The sequence below is a fragment of the Loxodonta africana genome, chromosome 3 (assembly GCF_030014295.1).
Source record: "Loxodonta africana isolate mLoxAfr1 chromosome 3, mLoxAfr1.hap2, whole genome shotgun sequence".
NCBI lineage: Eukaryota > Metazoa > Chordata > Mammalia > Proboscidea > Elephantidae > Loxodonta > Loxodonta africana.
Genome location: NC_087344.1, coordinates 58,392,692 through 58,405,112, shown reverse-complemented (window position 1 = coordinate 58,405,112; position 12,421 = coordinate 58,392,692). Strand labels below are relative to the sequence as shown.

Here is a 12,421-nt window from a genome sequence, read left to right as displayed (position 1 = left end):
AGAACAGATCAATAACAGAAAGAGCAAGGAAAAAAAAAAAATCAAATACATGGAAACTGAACAACACCTTGCCTAAAAACTACTGGGTTATAGAAGAAATTAAGGACAGAATAAAGAAATTCACAGAATCAAATGAGAATGAAAACACATCCTAGCAGAACGTATGGGACATAGCAAAAGCAGTGCTCACAGGTCAATTTATAGCAATAAATGCACACATACAAAAAGTAAAAAGGGCCAAAATCAAAACATCATCCCTACAGCTTGAACAAATAGAAAGAGAACAGCAAAAGCCCACTGGCACCAGAAGAAAGCAAATAATAAAAATTAGAGCAGAATTAAATGAAATAGAAAAACAATTTAAAAAATCAACAAGACCAAAACGTGGCTCTTTGAAAAGATCAACAAAATTGATAAATCATTGGTCAGACTGAAAAAAGAAAAAACAGAAGAGGAAGCAAATAACCCAAACAAGAAATGAGATGGGCGATATCACAAATGACCCAACTGAAATTAAAGAATCGTACAGAATACTATAAAAAATTGTACTCTAACAAATTAGAAAACCTAGAGGAAATGGACAAATTTCTAGAAACACACTACCTACCTAAACTGACAGAAACCGAGATAAAACGACTAAATAAACCTATAACAAAAGAAGAGATTGAAGAGGTAATTTAAAAACTCCCAACAACAACAAAAAAAAGCCTTGGCCCTGACAGCTTCACTAGAGAATTCTACCAAACTTTCAGAGAAGAGTTAACACCAGTACTACTAAAGGTATTTCAGAGCATAGAAAAGAATGGAATACTCCCGAAATTGTTCTATGAAGCCACCATAACCCTGATACCAAAACCGGGTAAAGACACCACAAAAAAAGAAAATTAAAAATTAATATCCTCATGAACTTAGACGCAAAAATCCTCAACAAAATTCTAGCCAATAGAATTCAACAATGTATCAAAAAAATAATTCACCATGACCAAGTGGGATTCATACCAGGTGTTGTGGGATGTTTCAACATTAGAAAAACAATCAATGTAATCCATCACATAAATAAAACAAAAGACAAGAACCACATGATCTTATCAGTTGATGCAGAGGAGGCATTTGACAAAGTCCAACACCCATTATGATAAAAACTCTCAGCAAAATAAGAATAGAAGGAAAATTCCTCAGCATAATAAAGGGCATTTATACAAAGCCAACAGCCAACATCATCTAAATGGAGAGAGTCTGAAAGCATTCTCCTTGAAAACAGAAACCAAACAAAAAAAAAAAACCATTGCCATCCAGTCAATTCCAACTCATAGTGACCCTAAAGGACAGAGTAGAACTGCCCCATAGGGTTTCCAAGGAGCACCTGGTGGATTTGAACTGCAGACCTTTTGGTTACCAGCCACAGCTCTTAACCACTATGCCACCAGGGAACCAGACAAAGATGCCCTTTATCACCACTCCTATTCAACAGTGTGCTGGAGGTCCTAGCCAGAGCAATAAGGCAAGAAAAAGAAATAAAGAGCATCCAAATTGGTAAGGAAGTAGTAAAAGTATCCCTATTTGCAGATGATATGATCTTATACACAGAAAACACCCAAGAATCTAAAAGAAAACTACTGGAACTAATAGAAGATTTCAGCTAAGTATCAGGATACAAGAAAAACATACAAAAATCAGTTTATTTGTCTACGTCAACAAAGAGAACATCAAAGAGGAAATCACCAAATCAATACCATTTAAATAGCCCCCAAGGAGATAAAATACTTAGGAGTAAATCTAGCCAGAGATGGAAAAGGCCTATACAAAGAAAACTACAAGACACTACTCAACATTGTGAAAATGTCAGTTCTACCCAAAGCGATCTACAGATACAGTACAATCCAGATCCAAATTCCAACTACATTTTTTAATGAGATGGAGAAACAAATGACCGCCTTCGTAATAGAAAGGGAAGAGGCTCTGGATAAGTAAAGCATTACTGAAGAACAACAAAGTGGGAGGCCTAACACTATCTGATTTTAGAACCTATTATACCGCCACTGCAGTCAAAACAGCCTGGTACTTGTACAATAACAGATACATAGACCAATAGAATTGAGAATCCAAATGTAAATTCATCCACCTATAAGCTGCTGATCTTTGACAAAGGCCCAAAGTCCATTAAATGGGGAAAAGACAGTCTCTTTAACAAAAGGTGCTGGCATAACTGGATATCCATCTGCAAAAAAATGAAACAAGACCCATACCTCACACTATGCACAAAAATGAACTCAAAATGGATCAAAGACCTAAATATAAAATCTAAAACGATGAAAATCATGGAAGAAAAAATTGGGACAATGCTAGGAACCCTAATTCATGGCATAAACAGAATACAAACATAACTAACAATGCACAAACACCAAAAGAGAAAGTAAATAATTGAGAGCTCCTAAAAATCAAACATTTATGCTCATTAAAAGACTTCACCAAAAGAGTAAAAAGACAACCTAGAGACGGGGGAAAATTTTTTGACTATGACATATCTGATCAGCATCTAATTTCTAAAATCTGTAAAATACTGCAAAACCTCAACAACAAAAGGATAAATATCCCAATTAAAAAAGGATATGAACAGGCACTTCACCAAAGAAGACATTGAGGCAGCTAACAGATACCTGAAAAAATGCTCATGATCATTAGCCATTACAGAAGTACAAATCAAAACTACAATGAAGTACCACTCACTCCAACAAGGCTGGCATTAATGCAAAAAACACAAAATAATAAATGCTGTAGAGGTTGTGGAGAGACTGGAACACTTACACATTGTTGGTAGGAATGTGAAATGGTACAACCACTTTGGAAATTGATTTGGTGCTTCCTTAAAAAGCTAGAAATAGAACTGCCAGAAGATCCAGCAATCCCACACCTTGGAATATATCCTAGAGAAATAAGAGCCTTTACATGAACAGATATATGCACACCCATGTTCATTGCAGTACTGTTTACAATAGCAAAAAGTTGGAAGCAACCAAGGTGCCCATCCATGGATGGATGGATAAATAAATTATGGTATATTCACACAATGGAATACTGTGCATCCATAAAGAACAGTGAGGAATCTGCGAAACATTTCATAACACGGAGGAATCTGGAATGCATTACTGCTGAGTGAAATTAGTCAGTTGCACAAGGACAAATATGGTATGAGACCACTATTATAAGGACTCAAGAAATAGTTTAAACACAGAAGAAAATATTCTTTGATGGTTATGAGGGTGGGGAGGGAGGGAGGGAGAGAGATGGGTATTCACTAATTAGATAGTAGACGAGAACTAATTTAGGTGAAGGGAAAGACAACACACAATGTGAGAAGTAAGCACAACTGGACTAAACCAAAAGCATTTTCCTGAATAAACCCAAAGCTTCGAAGGCCAGAGTAGCAGGGGTGGGGATCTGGAGACCATGGTTTCAAGGGCCATCTAGGTCAATTGGCAGGTGGCATCTGGGGTCTTAAATGCTAATGAGTGGCCATCTAAGATGCATTAATTGGTCTCTCCCCACCTGAAGCAAAGGAGAATGAAGAACACCAAAGACACAAGGTAATTATGAGCCCAAGAGACAGAAAGGGGTACATAAACCAGAGACTACATCAGCCTGAGACCAGAAGAACTAGATGGTGCCCGGCTACAACCAATAACTGCCCTGACAGGGAACACAAGAGAGAATCCCTGAGGGAGCAGGAGAGCAGTGGGATGCAGACCTCAAATTCTCATAAAAAGACCAGACTTAATGGTCTGACTGAGACTAGAAGGATCCCAGAGGTCATGGTCCCCAGACCTTCTGTTAGCCCAAGACTAGAACCATTCCCAAGGCCAACTCTTCAGACAGGGATTGGACTGGACTATGGGATAGAAAATGATACTGGTAAGGAGTGAGCTTCTTGGCTCAAGTAGACACATGAGACTATGTGGCAGTGCCTGTCTGGAGGAAGGATGAGAAGGCAGAGGGGGACAGAAGATGGCCAAATGGACTTGGGGAATACAGGGTGGTGAGAGGGAGTGTGCTGTCTCATCGAGGGGAGAGCAGCTAGGAGTACGTGGCGAGGTGTGTATAAATCTTTGCATGAGTGACTGACTTGATCTGTAAACTTTCACTTAAAGCACAATAAAAATGGAAAAAAAACAGTTTAAAACTAAAAAAGAAAAAAAGCTAGAAATATAAGTACCATAAGATTCAGCAATCCCACTCCTTGGAATATATTCTAGAGAAGTAAGAGTCCTCATATGAATAGATATATGCACATCCATGCTCATTGCAGCAATGTTCACAAAAGCAAAAAGGTGGAAACAACTTAGGTGCCCATCAACGGACAAATGGATAAATAAATTATGGTATATTCATACAATGGAATACTACCCAATGATGAACAATGATGCCTCCTCAAAACATCTCACAACATGGAGGAATCTGGAATGCATTATGCTGAGTGAAATTAGTTGCAAAAGGACAAGTATTGTATGAAAACACTATTATAAGAACTCAAGAAAAGGTTTAAAAACAGAAGAAAACATTCTTTGATGGTTATGAGGGCAGGGAGAGAGGGATAGGGGAATTTACTAACTAGAAGAAACCCAAAAAACCAAACCTATTGCCATTGAGTCGATTCCAGCTCATAGTGACCCTATAGGACAGGGTAGAACTGGTTAGCAGCGATAGTAGACAAGAATTATCTTAGGTGAAGGGAAGGACAACACACAATACAGGGGAGGTCAGCACAGCTGGACTAAACCAAAAGATAAGGAGTTTTCTGAACACAACCAAACACTTTGAGGGACAGAGTAGCAGGGGTGGGGGTCTGAGGGCCATGGTTTCAGGGGACATCTAGGTCAATTAGCATAAAAAAGTTTATTAAGAAAATGTTCTGCATTCCACTTTGATGAGTCATGTCTGGGGTCTTAACAGGTTGTGAGCAGCCATCTAAGATGTATCAATTGTTCCCAACCCACAAGGAAAATGAAAAACACCAAAGACACAAGGAAAATATTAGCCCAAGAGAGAAAAGGGCCAGATAAACCAGAGACTCCACCAGCCTGAAACCAGAAAACCTAGGTGGTACCTGGCTACCACCAAACACAGTCCTGACAGGGAAAACAACAGAGAGTCCCTGATGGAGCAGGAGAAAAGTGTGGTGTAGAACTCAAATTCACTTAAAAAGAGCTGACTTAATGGTCTGAGACTAGAGGAACCCTCAAAGCTATGGCCCCCAGATGCTCTGTTAACCCAGAACTAAAACCATTCCCGAAGCCTACTCTTCAGACAAAGATTAGACCGGAGTTGTTGTTAGGTACCGTTGAGTTGGTTCCGACTCCTAGCGACCCTATGCACAACAGGACGAAACACTGCCCGGTCCTGAGCCATCCTTACAATCATTGTTATGCTTGAGCTCGTTGTTGCAGCCACTGTGTCAATCCACCTCATTGAGGGCCTTCCTCTTTTCCGCTGACCCTGTACTCTGCCAAGCATGATATCCTTCTCCAGGGACTGATCCCTCCTGACAACATGTCCAAAGTATGTAAGATGCAGTCTCACCATCCTTGCTTCTAAGGAGCATTCTGATTGTACTTCTTCTAAGACAGATTTGTTCATTCTTTTGGCAGTCCGTGGCATATTCAATATTCTTTGCCAAAACCCCAATTCAAAGGCGTCAACTCTTCTTTGGTCTTCCCTATTCATTGTCCAGCTTTCACATGCATATGATGCGATTGAAAATACCATGGCTTGGGTCAGGCGCACCTTAGTCTTCAGGGTGACATCTTTGCTCTTCAACACTTCACAGAGGTCCTTTGCAGCAGATTTACCCAATGCAATGAGTCTTTTGATTTCTTGACTGCTGCTTCCATGGCTGTTGATTGTGGATCCAAGTAAAATGAAATCCTTGACAACTTCAATCTTTTCTCCATTTATCATGATGTTGCTCATTGGTCCAGTTGTGAGGATTTTTGTTTTCTTTATGTTGAGTGTAATCCATACTGAAGGCTGTAGTCTTTGATCTTCATTAGTAAGTGCTTCAAGTCCTCTTCACTTTCAGCAAGCAAGGTTGTGTCATCTGCATAACACAGGTTGTTAATGAGTCTTCCTCCAATCCTGATGCCCCGTTCTTCTTCATATAGTCCAGCTTCTCAGATTATTTGCTCAGCATACAGATTGAGTAGGTATGGTGAAAGGATACAAGCCTGATGCACACCTTTCCTGACTTTAAGCCAATCAGTATCCCCTTGTTCTGTCTGAACAACTGCCTCTTGATCTATGTAAAGGTTCCTCATGAGCACAATTAAGTGTTCTCGAATTCCCATTCTTCGCAGTGTTATCCATAGCTTGTTATGATCCACACAGCCAAATGCCTTTGCATAGTCAATAAAACACAGGTAAACATCCTTCTGGTATTCTCTGCTTTCAGCTAGGATCCATCTGACATCAGCAATGATATCCCTGGTTCCACATCCTCTTCTGAAACCGGCCTGAATTTCTGGCAGTTCCCTGTCAACATACTGCTGCAGCTGTTTTTGAATGATCTTCAGCAAAATTTTGCTTGTGTGTGATATTAATGATATTGTTCTATAATATCGACATTCAATTGGATCACCTTTCTTGGGAATAGGCATAAATATGGATCTCTTCCAGTCAGTTGGCCAGGAAGCTGTCTTCCGTATTTGTTGGCATACACAAGTGAGCACCTCCAGTGCTGCATCTGTTTGTTGAAACATCTCAATTGATATTCCATCAATTCCTGGAGCCTTGTTTTTTGCCAATGCCTTCAGAGCAGCTTGGACTTCTTCCTTCAGTACCATCGGTTCCTGATCATATGCCACCTCTTGAAACGGTTGAACATCGACTAATTCTTTTTGGTATAATGACTCTGTGTATTCCTTCCATCTTCTTTTGATGCTTCCTGCATTGTTTAATATTTTCCCCATAGAATCCTTCACTGGAGTATAAAACAGAAAATAATACTCATGAAGAGTGTGCTTCTTAGTTCAAGTAGATACACGAGACCAAATGGGCAGCTCCTGTCGAGAGGCAAGGTGAGAAGGCAGAAACGGATGGGAGCTGGCTGAATGGACAGGGGAAACCCATAGTGGAAAGGGGGAGTGTGCTGTCACATTATAGGGATTGCAACTAGGGTCACAAAGTAGTTCATGTATAAATTTTTGTATGAGAAATTAACTTGAACTGTAAACTTTCACCTGAAGCACAATACATAAATAAATTAATTAAAAAAAAAAAGAACACAATGCTCAAGGCAGACATTCTTTACTAATTAAGCTAAACTGTTGTTTGGTTTAAAGAAGACTTCAGGGGACATTTTTGGTTTAAGATGTAAGGTTTAAAGGTTATCTCAGAGCAATAGTTTTGGGGGTTCATCCAGCCTCTGTGGCACCAGAAAATTTACGTTCTATGAGAATTTGGAAATTCTGTTCTATATTTTCCTCCTTTTGATCAGGATTCATCTATAGGTTTTTTATGACCCTTTTTTTTTTTAATGTGAATGGATAAACATAATGTAGAAACATACAATGGAATATTACTCAGCCATAAAGAGAAGTGAAGTTCTGATACATGCTACAACATGGATGAACCTTGAAAATATGATGCTGAGTGAAATAAGTCAGTCACAAAAGGCAGATATTGTATGACTGTATGATTTCACATAGATGGGAGTGGATAAAGGTGTTGAACATGATGAATGTAACTAATGTCACTGAAGTGTACACGTGAAAATTATGGAAATGGCAAATGTTTTGTAACATCTTTGTCTCTGAGTCTCCTATTTACCACAATTAGAAAAAGGTGTGGGAGTGTGTATAAATTCTACCTTGCCAGCTCCATCCCAGAGTCCTTGAAGCGACAAAGCCGGGCTGTGCATGCTCCCAGGGAAGGACCTGTTTGCTAAGTTGAGCTGCAAGAAATAAAATGAGTCACAGGGCTTGCTGGTGGAGTTGTAGCATCCCACACAACATGGGGCACGAGATAGTAGGGGTGTGGCTGAGGCTCAGAGGTCTTGGCATTCCTCTTGCCAGCCCCACAGCACCTGGGGGCTGCCTGCTGGGATGCAGACTTCAGCTGGGGTCACGGGAAGTTTCCACTGCATCCTCAGAGATGAGCCTGGACCAACTCCATCCACTCTGGCTCTCACCCTGATCATCGATACCGAGGTCCCTAATCCAAGGACCCTAGCACTTGCCCACGTCCTAATACTTAAGCCCAGACCCGAGGCCAAGAGGTACACAGAGGAGAAAAGAAAATAAATCTATAAAATTTTTTTGCACCTAAATTTTCAGCTTCCTTTTGGAAAATCAAATGTATTTTCTGTCTTTGAACTTCTACCATGAAAAATGCTCAAGGTTTTAAGTTTCTGCAGTTAATTTCTTACCTTAAAAGTGATGCTTCTGCCAAGGAAATACTGACGGCAAGGGAGGCAGCCGAATGTGCTCTTCGTTTCACGGGTATGGACATTTTCACATTCAAGGCTGACATGCAGATTTTGTTTGTTTTACTCTTAAATATGGGCATGGGGTATTTAAGGTGTCAAGCGCTTAAAGATGCTACCTTTTTCCCCTTGCCCAGCACTACACACACACACACACACACACACACACACACACACGGTGTTTGTTTCTATTTTTGCCTTTTTTTGTTTGGTTGATAGGTTTTAAGAGTAATTCATGCTCACTGTAGAAAAATTGGAAAATTCAAATGAATAGAAGAAAATTCACCCCCCCTCCCGCCCCACTTAGAGAAATGCATCGTAAGAATTTGATGTCTTTCTTGGAGGTCTTTCATTACTATGCATAGTTTTGTTTTGTTTCGTTTCCAAGTTTCCATTTTTGCTGAATAAACAGAAGGATGATTCCTGATTCACCATTTACAAGCTGATTTCATGTACTTGTAACAAGCCTGTGAAGCTTCCAGAAGTTGTGATACTTTGTCCCCTCTGGGAATTGTGGGGGTGGGACACGTCGTCCTCCTGGATGTTCTCCTGACGAAGGCCAGTTTCACTGCACCACTGCCAGTGTTTAGCTGGCATATCCCTTTAATCCCATAGTTCGTTTCAAGCATCCAATTTATCCTTCTAGAACCTAACTCTTTATTGTTATTTTTCTTTTTTAAACTCCAGAGCTCCTGAGCACATGCCCTTCTTGGTGAACTCACAGTGATCCGTTTGTTTTGCCTTCTCCCAGCTCATGCATTCTTCAAGTCTTGGTAACTGAGAATGTTTTGTCTGTTCAGGCTCAAAACCATCAGTGAAACAGGAACTCAACTTAAGCACCTCATCATGTGTCAGACTGAATCTGGGAAAACTGGGCTGCTCCTCCAAATCAGCCCCGACTTCCTTTTGTCTTTAAGTTTTTAAAGCTCCCAGGAGGCAGCCTGAAATTTAGAATCTTCTCACGAATCTTCTCACGATAGGATGGGGAAATTCTGAAGTTCTCATTAAACACATTTGTGTCTCAAGCTTTGGAAAAAGCCAAAATGCCAAAAGCAAGAATCCCAGAAAATAGCTCCCACTGCTGTGATACCCCGATAATTGTCTAATGAATTCAGCATGTGTCCACTGGACTTGACCATCTGCCAGGCAAAGTTCCAGAACAGTGAGATGTCTTATGATTCATCTGCTTGGGGAAAGGCCTTTAACTACCCGCTGGTGGTCACTGCCGTTTTCTTTAAGTAAGCAAGTCTTGAGGTCTTTTCATTGGCGTATGTTCTTCTGATATATGGCTCCCACCAGTGTGAAGCAGAAGGATGACCTCGTTCGGTGGGCAGGACAACTGTGAAAGAAGTTGCTGTGTGTATAGAAGTCTGTGGGAAAAGAGAGCCACCTAGAATGCCCCCACCAAACCAGTCAGTGGAAGGTCTCCCCCAGGAGGCCTCCAACAGTGCGCTGAACGCTACAGATACTCTAGAGGCTTGGGATCCAGGAACCCTCCAGGCACTCAAGATCTCTCTTGCAGTAGTCCTTTCTGTCATCACACTGGCCACTGTCCTCTCCAATGCCTTTGTGCTTACCACCATCTTCCTCACCAGGAAGCTCCACACCCCAGCCAACTATCTCATTGGCTCCTTGGCCACAACTGACCTTTTGGTTTCCATCTTGGTCATGCCCATCAGCATTGTATATACTATCACCCGCACCTGGAGCTTTGGCCAAATCCTGTGTGACATCTGGCTGTCTTCTGACATCACGTGCTGTACAGCCTCCATCCTGCATCTCTGTGTCATTGCTCTGGACAGATACTGGGCCATCACCGATGCCCTGGAGTATAGTAAACGCCGGACAGCAGGCCACGCAGCTGCCATGATTGCCATTGTCTGGGCCATCTCCATCTGCATCTCCATCCCACCGCTTTTCTGGCGGCAGGCCAAAGCTCATGAAGAGATGTCTGACTGCCAGGTGAATACCTCCCACATCGCCTACACCATCTACTCCACATGTGGGGCCTTCTATATCCCGTCCGTGTTGCTCATCATCCTTTATGGCCAGATATACATGGCTGCCCGGAGCCGCATCCTGAACCCACCATCACTCTATGGGAAGCGCTTCACCACAGCCCATCTCATCACAGGTTCTGCGGGGTCCTCACTCTGCTCCCTCAACCCCAGCCTCCATGAAGGGCACTCACACTCAGTCGGCTCCCCTCTCTTCTTCAACCATGTGAAAACCAAGCTTGCTGATAGTGTCCTGGAGCGTAAGAGAATTTCTGCTGCTCGAGAAAGGAAAGCCACAAAAACCCTGGGGATCATTCTAGGTGCCTTTATCATCTGCTGGCTGCCTTTCTTTGTTGCATCTCTGGTCCTCCCCATTTGCCGGGACTCCTGCTGGCTCCACCCAGCCGTCTTTGACTTCTTCACCTGGCTAGGCTATTTAAACTCCCTCCTCAATCCAGTAATCTACACTGTATTTAACGAAGATTTTCGGCAAGCATTTCAGAAAGTTGTCCATTTCCGGAAAGCCTCCTAGTCTTATTTGGTGGTGACTCTTGTTATCTTTTGTGACCTATGATCCAGTTTTTTTTTTTTCCTGAGACTTGGTTTAATTCATGATATCTTGGGTCTTCGTTCAGTCAGTAGAATTGATTTGATTTCCTTTTCTTATTGCCTACTTGACTGTTGAGCCCCCAACCTAGGCAGCCCTGTGAAAGGAGACAGGACTGAAACTTGATAGGACAGAGGCTGGCAGAAACATAATCCACAGGATTCCTCATGTATGCAATTCAAATGGAAGCTGTCTGGCTCAAAGGGAAGGCTTCCTGGTCTACTGAAACTAGTATGGTGCTGAAAGGAGGGTGGAGGAGATTAGTGACCGACCTGAGTTGAAAGAGAATTTGGAGTCAGGGTGGAGAGGTCTCCACTCCATGTGGTACCTTGATTGAAAAATAACACCCAGACATTTCTTCCACTGAGTCCTTCTTAGACTGAAACTTTCCCAGTTACCTGTGGGAAGAAATTTGGTATTTGGGATCTGACAAGAAAGAGTGACTTGGAGAGAGAGTCAGAACTTGGGGCAGGGGCATGGGATGGTTGAAACCTGATCAGCTAAACTGTGCCCTTTCTTCCCCAGTAATTCTGCACCATCTTAACGTTCTGAAGTTAAAATCCATGATCACCCTCATTCGAGTAGATTGACAGGCTATGGACCCACCAAGCTTTGAGTGGAACACCATTCTGAATTTTTTTTTATATTTCATTTTCATTAAGGATCTGAAGACGTTGGGTCTTATCAAATAAAAAGCATGAGACATCATGACCAGCAAAGTCTTTGGGTGATTTTCCCCCCCTCTTCCTGGATATAGAAACCTTTCACCTCAATTCAGTTTCCAGCATTTATTGAGCACCTACCACATGCCAGGCTCTGTTCTCTAGTCTTGGCATTTTTTATCTCATTGGAGCCTCATAACAGTGAAAAGCTGTATAAGCATGGCAACTAAGAGCTCAGGACGTGGAGCCTGATACCTCAGTTCAAATACAAGTGCTGTCAATCGCTAGCTGGGTGACCTTGGACAAGTTTCTTAATCCCTCTTTTCCTCATTTAATCTACTGTAAAATGGGGATGATACTAGATGTGTTATTGTATAAATAAATACAGTGCTTGGCACCTCATAAGAGCTCAATAATGTTAACACTTATTATTTTAGAGATACAGAAACTGAACCACCCAAGGTCAAACAGCAATATAAAATAACAGCTACTATTTATTGAGTGCCCGCAGCATGCCTTATATGCATTTTCTTGATTACTCTTCATCTTCATTTTATAGATGCAGTAAAGAAACTTGCCTGTGGTCAGGGGAGGTTTGATAAAGAGGCGGCCCTTGAATAGACTGCTAAAAGATGAGCCATTGTTGGGTGGGAGGCCAAGGGAGGGGCGATGTGATGAGGCC

General features: G+C 41.6%; 1 protein-coding gene across 1 annotated transcript; it reads left to right on the top strand.

The window, feature by feature from the left end:
* Window positions 1-8,860: 8,860 nt before the first annotated feature.
* Window positions 8,861-11,796, top strand: HTR1D (5-hydroxytryptamine receptor 1D). Its single transcript, XM_023554341.2, has one exon. It carries the CDS (start codon window positions 9,869-9,871, stop codon window positions 11,000-11,002), a length of 1,134 nt encoding a protein of 377 aa, XP_023410109.1. The 5' UTR covers window positions 8,861-9,868; the 3' UTR covers window positions 11,003-11,796.
* The last annotated feature ends 625 nt before the right edge of the window (window positions 11,797-12,421 follow it).